General features: G+C 39.5%; 1 protein-coding gene across 3 annotated transcripts in view; it reads right to left on the minus strand.

Moving 5' to 3' along the window:
* Window positions 1-6,447: 6,447 nt before the first annotated feature.
* Window positions 6,448-18,661, minus strand: part of LOC106726271 (chromosome unknown open reading frame, human C8orf88) — a 19,853-nt gene continuing 7,639 nt past the window's right edge. Inside the window, exons 3-6 of one of the 3 annotated variants that reach the window (XR_001362301.1) lie at window positions 18,120-18,195; window positions 16,191-16,297; window positions 6,978-7,091; window positions 6,448-6,623 (exon numbers count right to left, since the gene is read on the minus strand). Coding sequence is in view for 1 of the 3 variants with exons in the window: in XM_014540527.1 (XP_014396013.1) it covers window positions 7,050-7,091; window positions 16,191-16,297; window positions 18,120-18,195 (225 nt within the window). In the remaining 2 variants the exon portion in view is untranslated. Of the gene's footprint in view, window positions 6,624-6,663; window positions 7,092-16,190; window positions 16,298-18,119; window positions 18,196-18,661 lie in introns of those variants that run through there. The other 2 variants (XR_001362300.1, XM_014540527.1) reach the window with 2 other exon arrangements.

An 18,661-nucleotide genomic window follows, 5' to 3' on the forward strand; every position in this document is an offset into this window, starting at 1 on the left:
TCTTATTAGCTGTTTATACCTTTTATAATCATTTTAAAGAATATCAATTAAATTTAAACTGGTCCTTGCATCAAAAATCTTCAGTTGAGGTCACAAAATCAATCCTCCCTTCTCAATCAGACCAATAAGCAAAGGCATTTAGTTATTACAATTACATAATTTTTCCCAATTCAATCCGAACCTTAAACTTTTAGCTGGCAAGTTAAATATTCAGCATTTCTCAATACTCAACCAACAGATTTAATTCTGTTCTATAGATTTTTCATGAGGCAAATTAGAGTAAACTTTACTTTTTACTTTCAAGCGGCTCTGGAAAACCACATTTGAGCCTTGCAAAACAGGTTCTGGCCTACCTGGTCTTTTCAGATGTAAATTGACCACATTCTTTCTTGGGAAGCTAGCCTTAACACCCTTCATTAGCATTTAAAAACTGTTCTTTATTATGGAAATGCCAATATTTCTGCTAGAATCTAGCTAGCATCTTTTTTTTTTCTTTGGGTAAATAATCAGTCTTGGGCTCCATCCTGCACATTTGCAAAGAGACTCCAGCTCAAAACTCTATCCAAAATTGGACTATGTGCGCATTAGTTTTAAGCCAGCTTTTCTCTTTACATGTGCACAGAAATCCCAGACACATTTACTTGGGGAGAGGGTGACTTGTTTTCACAGATCCTCACTCAGACGCCCACCCGACCTAAGTCGTGGAGCCACACAAAGGAGGGGAGAGGGCAGGCCCCCTCCCTCCACACTCGCACACTTTCACCAGACATTCATTCAGAGTTTAAACAATAACAACTTCCAAACTCCTGAGGGAGCTCTACAGCCTCCCCCAATCTCCTTGAAATGATCAATCACAATACCCAAAGGAGCAGTCTGAGTCCGCCCCATAAGTCCACAGAAAACAGAAAAAAAACACACAAACACAAATACAGATTAGACGATGGCCATGCGCCAACTGGCAGGAGCGACCCGCCTCATCTCAGATTGAGGGGTTTCTACAGACCTTCCGACTCTGCGGAAGCATAACTACGCCCCCCCAGATGGAGGATCGGGGCGTCCCCTGACTCCTCCCGCCCGTGACCCCCCAATGGGTCCACCTAGACCGTTTCAGGCACTACAGAATTTCAGAAGTGAGCTCACACAGGACAGAACATATAACACACAGAACAGAATACACAACACACACTTACCGCGGTTAGTCAGACTCACTGGATCGGGGGTCCCTCGAGGGTCTTGGGGATCCCGGACGAGCCCCCAAATGTTATGTCCAGATTTCAGGATCCCCAAGAAACCACACCAGGGAGCCAGCCATGTCCAATGCAAAAGCATAAGAGTCTTTATTCAACCCCGGGCTTGGCTCCCCTACCCTCCTATTGATGCAGCAGCAAGTGGCAGAGAGAGCTAGCCCTGTGGGGAGAGGGGTTTTATAGGGGGCTGGAGTAAGGGGAGGAGAAAGGGCTGTGGGCCCTGCTGATTGGCCAGGCGCAAGTCGGTGTCTTGTTACACAGGATGTGGTCATATCTATGGTGCGCACTTCCCTTGATTGTCATTGGTTACTTTAAAGAAGTCCTGGGTGTGGCTAGCAGAGGCTTGGGCTTCTGGAAAGAAGCCTTGCCGAGCACATGGCTGCCCAAAAATGCAGGATCCAGAGTAATATGGAGGGCGTAGCCCTTACCCTGGGGCAAGATGGAGGGCGTAGTCCTCGCCCTTTCACTGTCCTCCCCCTCCCTACTATTGTTAGCACATGCATTATCTTGCTCTTCCTCTCAGAGCAGTTCCTAATTTAGAAGAATTGAGTGTGTATAAAACTGGATCATTTCCTGTTCTCAGAGCCCAAATTCAATACAATGCAATGCCTTTTAATTGCTAACCCTATTTTGCATTAATTTTCATATAACATCTAATTTCAACAATGACCACTGGAATTTGACGGGACAGAAAGAAAAGTTAGGCCTGATTTCTAATGCAATTTTTTAAAACCTATCTCTCACAAGATTTTAACATATATCATGGTACCTGACTTTATTATAAAGTAAAAGTCTTATAAAACACACCTCCTGGAACAAAAACCTGGAATTAGCTTATAAATATTATTTATGGTTTTAGTGGTCAGATGACTTCTAATATTTTTAATAACTAGTGTTGTGCATTGTGTGTGTTATACAGCTCTGAAGGCTAAAAATAAAAATTAAAAACATTTTAGCTGTACATGTTTAGACCTAAATTTAAAATATGAAAAAATGCTATTTTTTGTAGTTTTATATATATTTTTAAGATATATATATATATTTTTATTGATTTTTTACAGAGAGGAAGGGAGAGGGAAAGTTAGAAACATCAATCAGAGAGAAACATCGATCAGCTGCCTCCTGCACACCCCTTACTGGGGATGTGTCCGCATCCAAGGTACATGCCCTTGACTGGAATCGAACCTGGGACCCTTGAGTCCGCAGGCCGACGCTCTATCCACTGAGCCAAACCGGTCAGGGCAGTAGTTTTATATTTATAATCACAAATTATGATTTCTAATAAGATTTTTTAAGATTTCTTAGTAGTTTATCTAAGATAGAGCTTAAGAAATAAAGCAACTAAACAAGCCAGCATCCAGATATAAAAATACAAACCAAAACATATCGCTATGAACTCTGAAACATAAAAAGCATTCAAATGAAACAGCAGCCCACTAAACATCATTCATCACCCAAGCAAACAGAGAATGGGCATTCAGTCTGTGGAGCAAAATATTCCCTGGCAAAGGAGAAAGGCCTGTGGTTATGGAAAAGAGCTTTGGAAATAAATGAGAATCCTTTTCATTTGTCTGTTTCTTCAAGCATTCCACCAGTGTTACTTCTTTGCTATATGTTTGTCATTGGGATATTTATACTCACTAGAAAAACATTTCCAATTTTACAATGTAGACATATACTAAAAAGCATTATTTAGGACACACCAACTTATATGCAATCTTTGAAAATTGACATATAAAAACATATTGGTATACAAAAGTATATTATATACACCAAAATTGGTATATAAAAATAGATTAAAACAATAACACAATTTTATCTACAGGGCACTTATGATCTCATTGCCAAACTCTATTCAACAAAAACTTTCAGTCAGACTGTGATCAGCTGCCAGAAGATACAGTACGAACAGCAGCTGCATAGAAAGAGCTCAATCTTGGCTCAGAAAGTTAGGAATTAGTGACTGAGAAAGGTAAGCCGTTATGCAGACTGAAGTTGGGGAAATGGTCTCGAATTATTTGCACCTTGAACTTACCTCACCTGGCAGCAATTTTTATAATTTAAAACCTGTTTTTCTATTTTCAGCATCGTGGTGGGTCCTGAACAGCAGCTAGATGTTTCCACACCTCTTTGTGGTCCAAGTACAAACCACGTGTCAATCAAAATGTGAATTACAACTTCTCTTTAGTTATTCATTTACTCTATTCTTTTTCTATATTTACTCTAAGATGAACACTGTTCTTAAATGTCTTATCTTTGTAACTATCTTTCTTGTAAAATTTAGCTTAATTTTCAAAGTTCAGTTACTCTCTACATTTACTGATTTGCTATACTATATCCCCAAACCCTTTAGTCATAAAATTCTAATATGTGAAAAAAGTGTACACTTAAAGAAACAAAATTGTGAAAAAGAAACTGATAAAGAAAATATTGAAAATGTGAACTTTTAGAATATTACTTCATATATTTGTAGATTTGCCATAAACTATAAGGGTTAAACCAGTGTTTTGTGATTTTTAAGTAACTGATTTTCTGTGAATGAAGTTTATTCTTCTACTAGAGGCCTGTGGGGATCAGGCCAAATTTGTGCACTGAGCCTCTCACATCCCTCGAGGAGTCCTGAACTTTGAGAGGGCATAGGCCAGGCTGAGGGACCCCACCGGTGCACTAATAAGATCTTTGGTTAATCTCTTCCCACCCTCCCCCCTCCCCCCTTCCCTCTGAGATTCATCAGTCTGTTCCATGTTTCCCTGCCTGTGCATTGAGTGTCTGCCCCCTGGTGGTCAGTGCATGTCATAGCTACCGGTCGAATAATCGCACAGTTGCTTAGGCTTTTAGGTATATAGATAATGCCTACTCTTAGTGCTATTCATTTTTCTCTTATTTTAAAAATTGGTACATTATCCAATATAACTGGTGCCCTTATGTACACAGAGAGAGAGAGAGAGAGACAGCGAGAGAAATGGTCATAGGGGGTCACGGAAGCAGCCAACTGCACACACAGAAGAGGGGCCACAAGAGAACCAACCAGCCAGCGCCCTGAGCTTGGACTTGTAGTCTCTAGACCTGAAAGAAAATGTTTCTGTTGTTTAATCAGAAAAAAAGTTAACATAACTTTGCACAAAACCACATTGGCTGAAACCTGCAGAATCTTTATGTATCAGAGTATAAACTGCTTTTTCCCAAGTGAACAGTTCTGTGACAGGTACCATTTATTAATGTGACATCATTATGTAATTTATTAGCATCACAATTCCTTGGATATAAGTCAAACAAATCAAGAAAAATGGAGAGAGAGTTTAACTTTGAGAAAACCTGGTTCATAGCCTATGGCATTATGATCCAGAGGGCTAAATTTCCTAATGAAAAGTAGACATTTCTATTTCAAAATACTTTAAACATTTTTTAATCTAAGTAAACAAAGAAGGAATATAGCACAAGCACCAATTTTAGGGAAATAATAAAATAGGGCAGGTGCTGCACAGTTTCCAGATTCACAGCGGAATGACCACAACCCAGTCCCACTGCCAACGCCTCAGACGCTCCATTGTCTAAGCTCATAAGTTAAATATTTTTCATAGTAAAATCTCTTTTGATGATAAATGTTGCTAATGAAAATATAATGTGTATAGAAATTTGCTACTATACTATTCTGTAGTCCAAATTCCTTTGAAACCACAGGTCTTCCAGGAAAAAAACTGTGAGGTAAGTTTTTCCTGGTTTTTTTTTTGTTTGTTTTTTTGGTTTTCCTGTTGGAAAATTCAGAAAAAAAGGAAGCCTGAACACACACACACAAAATTAAATATAAAACCTAAAATATTTTCTCAAACTGATTCATGGAGTATTTTATCAATACCTTTGTATACCCACAGTCCTCATTCAATCCAAATAAAAGAATTTTGTCATAGGATCTACCTAGACGTAGGTCATAAATGCTGACATAATGCACACACAACTACATGCATGTGTCTCAGGTCACTTCTAAAGAGGAGAAACACTAAGGAAAACCCCTGGCTCAACGTTTCCCTTATCTACCTAGCAAAGAACATCCATGGATAATGGACACCTACAGTGACTATTCAAACCATACACATGTACAAGATATGCAGATAATAAACATCTTTGCTCTGATTATATACAGTAACAAAGGAGGAAGAGATGGAAACCCAGGGGACTGTTGACACACAAACTCTTCTTAAAACACAGATTATAAATGGTTTCAAAATATAAACTACAGCCAATAGCAGTGTTATTCTGGCCAGTCCATGTCAGTGTCAGACTCAGAAGGTGCACTCCACCTTTGGGGATGAGGCAGTTCCCCACGGAGCTTGGCAGCATGACTGGGAGGTGCTGCCCTTAGCAGCAGCGCCAGGCGGAAGGGCCCTGCAGGTTCCAAATTGGAATCATTCCTATTGTCTTGTTAACTAGAATTAAAATACCTTGAGAATAGGCAGAAAATAAAGAGCTCTTACACAGATTATACATCTATTTTTGTGTGAGAGAGCATCTGTGTATTTATTTACACACATCTATATAAGGGAACCTATAATATAAGGGCAAATAGTAGGGGAAATGGCCTGGGGATTACTATCTAATTTAAAGTGACCAATAAATGTATGCCTAATGAAGTTTTCTCTATTTAAAACATAATCTACTTACTTTTCTGGGGAACAAAGCCATGAAAAGTGTGATGGATACTGAGAGACCAAGGAGGGAGACCTACATGGACTTAAAGCTTTAATCTGGTAACAAGCCCAGAGGCCAGTGAACAGAAATGTCCTGTTGTTAGGAGTTGAGGATTCAACCTAAACCTTCCTGCCAAATGACGGCCTTCCACGCCACCCAGCAGCCCCGAAGACGAGAGCTTCTGAGAGAACCGGAGTCGGGGAAGTTTGCACTTACCTTTCTGTCAGCGATACTGTTTGGCACTGTGCTGGAGTGAACCTTTAGGACTAGAAGTCATATCCAGAGTGACAAATTCCAAGACATGGTATAAAAATTCCAGGAACTAAAAGTTTTTAAGCCCTCAAATTCTTCATCTATACATATTCTTGTTATAAGAAATAAAAGAAATTACAGAACTGAATCTTAATGCACCTCAACTGGTTGCAAATGCCTAATTTTTCCTCTTTGGAAATAAGAATGGGTTTTGCAATTACTTTTGTTCATGGGGTCTGATCAGCACGTTTCACCTTCAGTTTTGTTCACTGCTATTGTTTCCAAATTGTCACCCTTTGCTGGTAACGGTGACCCTTAGACAATGTTATTGGAAACATCTATCTGCAAAGACTATCTAAACATGCCCCCGTGTCACTGAGACTGCCCTGCGCAGACGCGTCCTCAGCCGCAGGTTGAAGAGACCCTCTCAGTGCTGGTCTAAAATCAGGAAACAAACAGAAGCCACTTTAGCAACAAGTCTGTGCCATCTACACATCGCAGCAAATTCTTTATATTTGAGAATCTTTACAGCTTACATTTCCATTCCATTATTACAAGTGATGAAAAACAAAAACTGAAAGTAGCATGCAAATTATAAGTACAGTCTTCCCATGTCACTAACCACATTTTTATTTGTGAGTGCTTCTTCCTAATATATTTAGGAAAGTGCTTGAAAAGCTGAAACTGATTAGAAAATTCTTTATAGTTTAAAATATCTCTCTCTCATTTTAGGAGAAACCAAATACCCAACCATCAAAATTAAAAATAAATTGAATTGTCACAGTCCATTACAGTTATTGTTACTAGATCCACTTCATTTGCAGGTGTCCAAAACATAAAACAAATAATTATCTATCTTCAAATTCATCTGTTCTTAAAGTGCTCCTTAAAACTTTGGTTGTTTTCCTATAATATAAAAGAAAAACATAATGAAAACAGTTTTTACTAATTTGTTTATCAGACCAAATACTGTGACTTTACTAAGTGTTTACAGATCTAAATGCATGTTACTATAGAAATTATTAAAGTAACTGGAATTTGTCAAATAACAAAACAATTCTTCTGTGTTTAATAGAACATATGTAATTCATTTTAAATATATTAGATTGTATTCCAAACCTGTTCTGTTTTTGTGGTACTTAATTTTTTAAATGTTATTAATAAATATATCAAAATTAAAGTCAATTCTAATGTATAAGGATTGGTTAAAATAATAAGCATACTCAACTATTATCTACAAAATAAAATATTAGAGATGGAAAGTCTGCAATTGAAAAAATAACAATGAAACCAAGAGCTGGTTCTTTGAAAGGATAAACAAGATTGACAAACCTCTAGCCAGGCTCACCAAGAAGCAAAGAGAGAGGACCCAAATAAACCAAATCAGAAACGATAGAGGCGAAATAACAACAGACCCCACAGAAATACAAATGATTGTTAAAAAATACTATGGACAGCTCTACTCCAACAAACTAGACAACCTGGAGGAAATGGACAAATTCCTAGAAAAATACAACATTCCAAAACTCAATCAGGAAGAATCTAAAAACCTCAATAGGCCAATAACTATGGAAGAAATTGAAGCAGTCATCAAAAAGCTCCCAGCAAACAAAAGCCCAGGACCAGACGGCTTCACAGGGGAGTTTTACCAAACATTCAAGGAAGAACTAAAACCTATCCTCCTCAGACTACTACAAAAAATTCAAGAGGAAGGAACACTTCCAAGCTCATTCTATGAAGCCAGCATCACCCTAATACCAAAACCAGGTAAAGACAACACAATGAAAGAGAATTACAGGCCAATATCCCTCATGAACATAGATGCCAAAATCCTCAACAAAATCTTAGCAAATCGGATCCAACAGTACATCAGAAAGATCATACACCATGACCAAGTAGGATTTATCCCAGGAATGCAAGGATGGTACAACATCCGTAAATCAATAAACGTAATACATCACATAAACAAATTGAAAGAAAAAAACCACATGGTCATATCAATTGATGCAGAAAAAGCATTCGACAAAATCCAACACCCATTTTTGATAAAAACTCTCAGCAAGGTGGGAATAGAAGGATCATACCTCAACATAATAAAAGCCATATATGACAGGCCCACAGCCAACATCATACTCAATGGACAAAAACTAACACCATTTCCCCTAAGAACAGGAACAAGACAGGGATGCCCACTCTCACCACTCCTCTTCAACATAGTCCTGGAAGTATTAGCCATTGCAATTAGACAAGAAGAAGAAATAAAAGGCATCCAAATTGGAAAAGAGGAAGTAAAACTGTCCTTATTTGCAGACGACATGATATTATACATACAAAACCCTAGAGACTCCATCAAAAAACTACTAGACTTAATACATGAATTTGGCAAAGTAGCAGGATACAAAATTAATGCCAAGAAATCTGAGGCATTTCTATACACCAATAGTGAACTTTCAGAAAGAGAGATTATAAAAACAATCCCATTTACCATCGCACCAAAAAAATTAAGATACCTAGGAATAAACTTAACTAAAGAGGTAAAAGACCTCTACTCAGAAAACTACAGGACATTGAAAAAAGAGATAGAGGAAGACATAAAGAGATGGAAGAACATACCATGTTCTTGGATTGGTAGAATCAACATCATTAAAATGTCCATACTACCCAAAGCAATCTATAAATTCAACGCACTTCCCATTAAAATACCAATGGCCTACTTCAAAGATCTAGAACGAACTCTCCAAAAATTCATCTGGAATAAAAAAAGACCCCGAATAGCTGCAGCGATCCTGAGAAAGAACAAAGTAGGTGGGATCTCAATACCAGACATCAAGCTGTATTACAAAGCCACTGTTCTCAAAACTGCCTGGTACTGGCACAAGAACAGACATATAGATCAGTGGAATAGAATAGAGAGTCCAGAAATTAGCCCGAACCAATATGCTCAATTAATATTTGACAAAGGAGGCAAGAACATACAATGGAGCCAAGATAGTCTCTTCAATAAATGGTGTTGGGAAAATTGGACAGATATATGCAAGAAAATGAAACTAGACCACCAACTTACACCATACACAAGAATAAACTCAAAATGGATAAAGGACTTAAATGTACGACAGGAAACCATAAAAATTCTAGAAGAATCCAAAGGCAACAAAATCTCAGACATATGCCAAAGCAATTTCTTCACTGATACAGCTCCTAGGGCAGTTGAAACTAAAGAGAAAATGAACAAATGGGACTACATCAAAATAAAAAGCTTCTGCACAGCAAAAGAAACCATCAACAAAACAACAAGAAAACCCACTGCGTGGGAAAACATATTTGCCAACGTCATATCTGATAAGGGCCTAATCTCCAAAATTTATAGGGAACTCATACAACTTAACAAAAAGAAGATAAACAATCCAATCAAAAAATGGGCAAAGGATCTAAATAGACACCTTTCAAAAGAGGACATTCAGAAAGCCAAGAGACATATGAAAACATGCTCAAAGTCACTAATCATCCGAGAGATGCAAATCAAAACAACAATGAGGTACCATCTCACACCTGTCAGAATGGCTATCATCAACAAATCAACAAACGACAAGTGCTGGAGAGGATGTGGAGAAAAAGGAACACTTGTGCACTGCTGGTGGGAATGCAGACTGGTGCAGCCACTATGGAAGACAGTATGGAGTTTCCTCAAAAAACTGGAAATGGAACTCCCATTTGACCCTGTGATCCCACTTCTAGGAATATATCCCAAGAAACCAGAAACACCAATCAGAAAGGATATGTGCACCCATATGTTCATAGCAGCACAATTCACCATAGCTAAGATCTGGAAACAGCCTAAGTGCCCATCAGTAGATGAATGGATTAGAAAACTGTGGTACATCTACACGATGGAATACTATGCTGCTGTAAAAAAGAAGGAACTCTTACCATTTGCAACAGCATGGATGGAACTGGAGAGCATTATGCTAAGTGAAATAAGCCAGTCAATGAAGGAAAAATACCACATGATCTCACTCATACATGGATAATAAAGACCATTACAAACTTTTGAACAATAATAGATACAGAGGCAGAGCTGCCTCAAACTGATTGTCAAACTGCAGTGGGAAGGCCAGAGAGGGTTGGGGGGCTTGTAATACTTTGAGCAATAAAAAAATTTAAAAAAAAAGAAAAAAAAAATAACAGTTTTATAAAGCATTTAAGTTTAAGATTCATTTGTACAGACCAAGGATCATATGTTCCTAAAGTCTGTGAACAGGTAGGAAAATTCAAGCATCATTAAGGACACTTATCCTCTTTATTTTTTTAAAATTATTTATTGCTTAAAGTATTACAAAGAATATTACATATGTCTCCTTTTTTCCCCACCCTTGACAATCCCCTGGCCTCCCTAGTGTCTTCACTTATCCTCTTTAAATATTCCTGTGTACAAGGCATTATGAAAAAAAAAGTTTAAATTCCTGCTTTAAGTTTAAAAATAAGAATTGGTTGGAAGTGTACAAGTTAGGGATTTTAAGTTAAGAAACATTGATGTATATTATGAGCAAGTTAAAATTTTTAAAAATTGTAATTAAGAAAAAAAGGCTATGAAGTCTAAAGAGTTAGAAATCTCAAAACCGGAGACCACAGGGGGGTAGTCTGTATCTGTTTGAGTCATTCTCAGCATACCTATATTCTGAGCTCTTCTCAATTGAATCCCAGTTGCTTTTCTTTCTTTTTTATTTTTATTTTTACCATTATAGTGTTTCTGAAAACTCTAAATAAAGGTGCTTTACTATGGAAGTAAAGACCATGGAAGATGAAAGTCATGTTTACTGAGTGCCTAATGAGAGACAAGCACCATCCCAAGCACTTCCGACATGGTTGGAATTTAATGCTAACAAGTGCAGATTATCATTCTTATCTGTCATTGTAAAACGGAGGCTCAGGAAGGTTAAGTGACTTGTCTAAGTTTGAACAGGACACCAGTACACACAGTAACCCGAGCCTGATGCCAAAACACATGCCCTTCCCATCAATATAGTTTGTGTATTTATTTTGATTGAATCTGTTGAGGTGGCAGAGAACATTAAGACTAAGAACATCAGAGACATGCTAAAAAGGAATAAGGGGCATGACTCTTTTTTTACTATAAAAAGACAATGTGTGTGGCTGACTGGTGTGGCTTGGTCGTTGAGCGTCAACCTCTAAACCAGGAGGCCACGATTCAATTCTAGTCAGGGCACATCCCCAGCTTGCGTGCTTGCAGTCCCTAGTAGGGGCCATGCAGGAGGCAGCCGAGCAATGATTCTCTCTCATCATTGATGTTTCTCTCTGTCTCTCTCCGTCTTCTCTGAAATCAATAAAAAAATATATTTTAAAAACAACAACTAAATGAACAGAATAAAAGGCCCAGAAACAGACCAGACCATATCGTAGCCACAAAGATGGCGGCGGCGGGGGGTGAAGAACCGAGATTGTGACATAGGTAAATGTGGTAATTGCTGCCTCCCACAACCACATCAAAATTACAACTAAAATACAGAACAGCCCTAGCCAGTTTGGCTCAGTGGATAAAGCGTCAAGGGCACATGCCCAGGTTGTAGGCTCAATCCCCAGTAGAGGGTGTGCAGGAGGCAGCCAATCAATGATTCTCTCTCATCATTGATGTTTCAATCTCTCTCTCCCTCTTCCTTCTTCTCTGAAATCAATACAAAAAAATACTATAAAATACAGAACCACCATCATTCAGAACCACCTAAAATCTGGCTGAATGGAAGTCCTACAACTAGAGAAGTAAAGAAAAAAGCACATCGAGACAAGTAGGAGGGGCGGAGGAGCGGAGGAACGGAGGAGCGGAGGAGCGGAATGGGCTGGTCTGACACCCACATGTGACATGTTTTTAATCAGGAGGAATATCTTGGTTGCAGAAGCTTCCAGTGAGGGACAATGGGACCCAGGCCCACATCACATCTCCTCAGGCCAGGGCTCCAGAGCTGGAAAGAGAAGTCCCAGTAACTTCAGGCTATAAAAACCAGTGGGGATTGTGGCTGAGTGACACAGAGGCTGCTGGAGTCCCAGGCAGTTCCTCTTAAATGGCTACCACTAGGACTTACTAGGATTCACTCCCTCTGAGCTCCAGTGCTGGGGCAGTGGCTTGGGGGGATCCAGGGACATATGAAGAGAAACTGGACTGTCTGGCATTGGGGCAAGAACTCAGGGGCAGCTTTCTCATAGACAGGGGTTCATTGTTCCTATACTGAGACCTCCCCCTCACAGAGCTGACTGGCAGGGGCCATATCTGAGTCACTACCAACCTGGTTCACACTGTTTGCTCCACCTGGTGATTCCCTGCGACCCCGCCCCACCCAATTTGCAGCCTCACCCAAGCTGTTTGCAGCTGCTTTTCCATATGAATGGCCTTTCCTGGCTCAGGTTTCAGACTTTCCTAAAATCTCTCAAACAAGCAACAGCTGGACTCAGCATGTCCCATATCTCTCAATAAGGGGCCCAAGACCTGGCACTAGCAGCAGCCTGCCTTGCTTCACAATTTGGCCTTTCTTGGGTACTTTCAAGCCCAATACAAGTAGCAGCTATCTGCAGATCACTCTGTAGTGCCTGACAGCAGTGGCTGACTTTGCATTATCTGGGAGGCCCCAGAGCCAGTGCACCTGGTGGACAGCTTCAGACCACAAAAGATTACAACTCTATACATCCACAAGTGATGCACTCAAGGGGCAGACTCACTGAAGCAAGTCCTGTTCCATAAGGGTGTCTCCTGCATAGCAGCTCTTCCACTGTAGTTGCAGCTGGTCCTCAAAGTCAAGTGGCTTGGGAATCAATTCCTCCCAGTGAGGAATCAAGTAATCAAGACTCAACTACAACAAGACTGTGCACACAGCCCACACACAGGCACAACTAGAGTGCCCAGGTGACTGGGGAGGCTGAGTCATTGGGTCCTACAGGACCCCTACTAAACAAGGCCACTATGAATTCCAGGAGACATAGCAGCTCTACCTAATACATAGAAACAAACAGGAAAGCAGCCAAAATGTGGAGACAAAGAAACATGTTACAAATTAAAGAACAGAAGAAATCGCCAGGAAAAGAACTAAATGAAATGGAAGCAAGCAAACTACAGAGTTCAAAACAATGGTTATAAGGATGCTCTAGGACAGTGGTTCTCAACCTGTGGGTCGCGACCCCTTTGGCGGTTGAACGACCCTTTCACAGGGTCACCTAAGACAATCCTGCATATCAGATATTTACATTACAATTCATAACAGTAGCAACATTACAGTTATGAAGTAGCAATGAAAATAATTTTATGGTTGGGTCACAACATGAGGAACTGTATTTAAAGAGCCAGAAGGTTGAGAACCACTGCTCTAGGATATTAATTAGAGTTTCAAGGATCTTTATGAAAGCTTTAAGGGACTTAGTGAGACTTTCAAGGATCTTAGTGAGAATGTCAAAGACATGAAAAAGGATCAGTCAGCAATTAAGCATAAAGAATAATTTATAGGGATTCAACAGTAGAGCATGCCAAGAATCAAATCAATGATTTGGAATATGAGGAAGCAAAAAACAACCAACCAGAAGAGCAATAAGGAAAAAGAATCCAAAAATATGAAGATACAGTAGTGTAAGGAGCCTCTGGGGCAACTTCAAGCATACCAACATTCACATTATGGGGATTCCAGAAGGAAAAGAAAGGGAGGAAGATATTTAAAAGCTATTTGAAGAAATAATGATAGAAAACTTCCCCTACCAAGTGAAAGAAATAAACTTACAAGTCCAGGAATCACAGAGAGTCCCAAACAAAAGGAACCCAAAGGGGCCCACACCAAGACATATCACAATTAAAATGCAAAGGGTTAAAGACAAAGAGAGAATCTTAAAAGCAGCAAGAGAAAAGCAGTTAGTTACCTACAAGGGAGCACCCATACGACTGTCAGCTGGTTTCTCAACAGGAACTTTTAAGCCCAGAAAGGAGTGGCAAGTAGTAGTCAAAGTGATGAATAGTAAGAACCTAAAACCAAGATTACTCTACCCAGCAAAGCTATCATTTAGAATTAAAGGTCAAATAAAGAGCTTCACAGACAAGAAAAAGCTAAAGGAGTTCATCACCACCAAACCAGTATTACATGAAATGTTGAAAGGGTATTCTTTAAGAAGAGGAAGAGGAAGAAGAGGGAGAAGGAAGAGGAGGAGGAAGAGGAGGAGGAGGAAGAGGAAGAGGTGGAGGAGGAGGAGAGGAGGAGAGGGAGGGAGGAGGGGGAGGAGGAGGAGGAGAGAAAAAAGATAAAAATATGACCAATAAAATGGCAATAAATACATATCTATCAACAATTTAATCTAAAAGTCAAAATAAACAAACAAGGAATCTAATGAACAAAATAAACTGATAAATAAACTAGAACCAGAGTCATAAAAACATGGGACAGACTAATGAATCTCAGAAGGAAGGGGGAAAGAGGGATAGGAAGAGATTGACCAAAGGACTCATGTGCATTACCTATGGACACAGACAATAGGGTGGTGAAGGCCTGGGGCAGAATGGAAACTGAGCTGAGTGGAGGGGGGCAACTGGAGAAAAAAGGGAACATCCATAATACTCTCAACAATAAAGATTTAAAAAACAACACAATAAAAAACTAAGATGACAGAGGACTTAGCCTCTCATTAAATATTGCTAGGATGACTTAAGATCCATGGAGAGGGAAAAAACAAACACTTTTACCTCACATTATATAGCAAAATCAATTCCAGGTGGATAATAGAACTTAATTAGAAAACAAACCAATAGAAGTTTTATAAGAAAACTAGAAGCCGGGTGCACGGATTTGTGCACCGGTGGGGTCCCTCAGCCTGGCCTGCGCCCTCTTGCTATCCAGGACCCCTTGGGGGATGTAGTAGTACGCAATGCGGCAGGTGGCTGGGGAGGAGCCCAAGACGGAGCCAAGTGCCCGCTCATCCTGGCCCCACTGCGCCTGCCGCTGCCACCGCTCAGTAGCACTGCCATGGAGGTGGGAGAAAGGCTTGCGCCACTGCAACTGTGCTCGCCAGCCATGAGCCCAGCATCTGGCACCCCTCAGTCAGCTGAGCAGTGCTCCCACTATGGGAACGCACTGACCACCAGGGGGCAGCTCCTGCATTGAGCATCTGCCCCCCTGGTGGTCAGTGTGCATCATAGTGATTGGTCAAATGGTCATTAGGTCGTTTGGTCACTTAGGCTTTTATATATGTAGATATGTCATGCTCTTTTCAATAAACATAACTATTCCATTCTAATTCTTTTTTTATTTTGTTTTGTTTTTGTTAATCCTCACCCAAGGATATTTTTCCATTGATTTTTGGAGAGAGTGGAAGGGAGGCTATGGTAGAGAAAGGGAAAGATGGGGAGAGAGACACACACAGAGAGAAACATCTATGTGAGAGAGACACATGTGCCCCATCTGAGGCCAGAGATTGAACTTAGAACCCAGGTATGTGCCCTTGACCAGGAATCAAACCCAAGACCCTTCTGTACATGGGATGATGCTCTAACCACTGACCCACACCAGCCACGGCCCATTCTAATTCTTCACTAGAGTGTTAATTACTTACGGTAATTGGTGATATTATACATTTACATTTATGTAATTTTATGCATTATGTTTCACAATGATAACAAAAATTGAGAGTGAATAAAATGATAGTATTAAAGATAAACATTTTGGAATTAAAATTATACAAAATTAGAAAACTAAGAGGGGAGGGAGAAGGGGAATGATGACAAAAGTGAAGGGCATAAGCAAAAGATAAAAAACCTCATACACAGACAACAGTATGGTGATTATCAGAGGGGCAAGGGGGGATAGATGGTGATGGAAAGAGGCCTGACTTGGGGTGGTGAACACACAATACAATGTACAGATGATATATTATAGAATTGTACTCCTGAAACCTATAAAATTTTATTAACTAATGACACCCAATAAATTAATTAAAAACAAAACTTCTAAAGAAAAGGAAACTACTTACTGGTTTTTGAAGTACAATGGGATGATCAGGAAGAAAGTCTGGTTTTTTCCTGCAGATGGAAACACTGGAGAGCTTCAACAGGAAATCTCTGCTGTATTTAATTCTCTCTGTAGATATTAAAGATTAAATGTTTTTATAACACACAGAACTCTTCCAGATCACTTTTCTGCTCAATGCTTTCTTGATATCCCTTAACTGTCCAGAAAGGACTAATTTCTCTGCCAAAAAACTTGCTTCCAATTTTCCTCTTACAAGAAAAGTAAGCCAAGTAACCAAGGAAAAATGGAGGAAAGAGACGATGCTAAGTGAGCTGTTCTAGCAAATGACTGAATCCAAGGAGGGGGTCTTAGAAACCTGCAGTTTGTAGCCAAGGTAGATGACCTTCTGGGCAAGCTGGGCCTACCACTTGCAAGTGTGTTCAGAAGTAAAGGGTTCCCACAAAATAACAAGGTAGCCCACTGTATGGGAGAGCATATTTGCCAATGATACATCCAATAAGGGGTTAATCTCCAAAGTTTATAGAGAACTCATACAACTTAACAAAAGGAAGATAAACCAATTACAAAATGGGCAAAGGACCTAAATAGACACTTCTCCAAAGAGGGCATACAGAAGGCTAAGAGGCATATGAAAAAATGCTCAAAGTAACCAATCATCCGAGAGATGCAAATCAAAACAACAATGAGGTATCGCTTCACACCTGTTAGAATGACTACCATCAACAAATCAACAAACGACAAGTGCTGGTGAGGATGTGGAGAAAAGGGAACCCTGGTACACAGGGAATGCAGACTGGTGGAGCCACTGTGGAAAATAGCATGGAGTTTCCTCAAAAACTTAAATATGGAACTGCTATTTGATCTAGTGATCCCACTTCTAGGAATAGATCCCAAGAAATCAGAAACACCAATCAGAAAGGATATATGCCCCCCTATGTTCATAGCAGGACAACTTACAATAGCTAAGATTTGGAAACAGCCCAAATGCCCATCAGCAGAGGAGTAGATTAAAAACCTGTGGTACATCTACACAATAAAATACTACGCTGCTATAATAAAAAAGAAAGAACTCACACCATTTGCAACAGCATAGGTGGAACAGGAGAGCATTATGCTAAGTGAGATAAGCCAGTCAGAGAAAGACATATATCACATGATCTCACTCATATGTGGTATCTAATGAACAACATAAACTGATGAACAAAAATAGATACAAAAACATAGAAGCACCAAACAGACTGTCAAACCTTAGAGGGAAGGCAGGGGAGGGTGGGCAGGTGGGAAGAGATCAACCAATGAATTTACATGCATATATGCATAACCCAGGAACACAGACAATAGGGTGATAAAGGCCTGGGGTGTGGGGGGGGGGCAGGGTGAGAGAGGACAATAGGGAAAAAGGGGACATATGTAATACTTTCAATAACAAAGATTAAAAATAAAAAGAAGAAATGGTGGGTGCTGTTGTGGGACTGAACCCTGTACCCGTGGAGTCTGTATGAAATACAGTGTCAGGATTAGATTGGATTATAAAACACCCAGCTGGTGTTGCAAACAACTGCTTGCTACAATGGAAACACTGCACATCTTGTGTCCGAAGTGAAGTGCCGAGAGTACAGAGAATACGAGAGTCCAGGAGAAGCACAGGAGGGCCGTTTCTACCTTGCACATACCCAGGGAGAAATCTTCAGGAATGTCATAGAAGTTCAAAATTGTACATGACACAGAAGATACACAAATAAGCTTCTACCTGCTTAAGCGATTGTTATTATGGTCTCACCGTTAGAGCAGTCAAGCCTACAGCCTGACTAATATGGGCAGAAATCAACCAAAAGAATATAATAAATGTCTATTACAGCAAAGCAAATATCAACTCCACATAAATACTAACACTCTCTTATGAAATCTTGGAATTATAATAAAAAGTTACCTTTTTTAACTGGAGACTGATGTTGCGTTTGCTCGCTGAGGCCCGGAGAAAAGGCCTGCATTCCATTCGTCTTACACTGTTGAAAGAAGAAAATACACTTTTTAATTAAGGTATAAAAATTTTATGAAGCACTTTTTTACAATTCAAAAATATTCTCAATTACCAAGTATTAATCAAGGCATATTTTTTGGCTAAAGGATAAGCAATATGATAGTATACCTATTAAAATAAGCAATACAGATATCTTTTAAAATATATTCACATATTTTTGTCATGATCGTAATTATTTTTGAAAAGGACCATAAAACCGAAGATGAATAATATGATATTAAAGATAAATAATTCCAAGTGGCTCAATTGATTGGAGCGTCGTCATGTACACCAAAAGATTGTGGGTTTGATTCCTAGTCAGAGCACATGCCTACAGAGATCCAACAACAGACTAGAGGATCCCAAGAATCAAGTCAAAGATTTGAAATACGAAGAAGCAAAAAACACCCAACCGGAAAAGCAAAATGAAAAAAGAATCCAAAAATACGAAG

This window comes from Myotis brandtii, unplaced genomic scaffold, assembly GCF_000412655.1.
Source record: "Myotis brandtii unplaced genomic scaffold, ASM41265v1 scaffold2467, whole genome shotgun sequence".
Taxonomy (NCBI): Eukaryota; Metazoa; Chordata; class Mammalia; order Chiroptera; family Vespertilionidae; genus Myotis; species Myotis brandtii.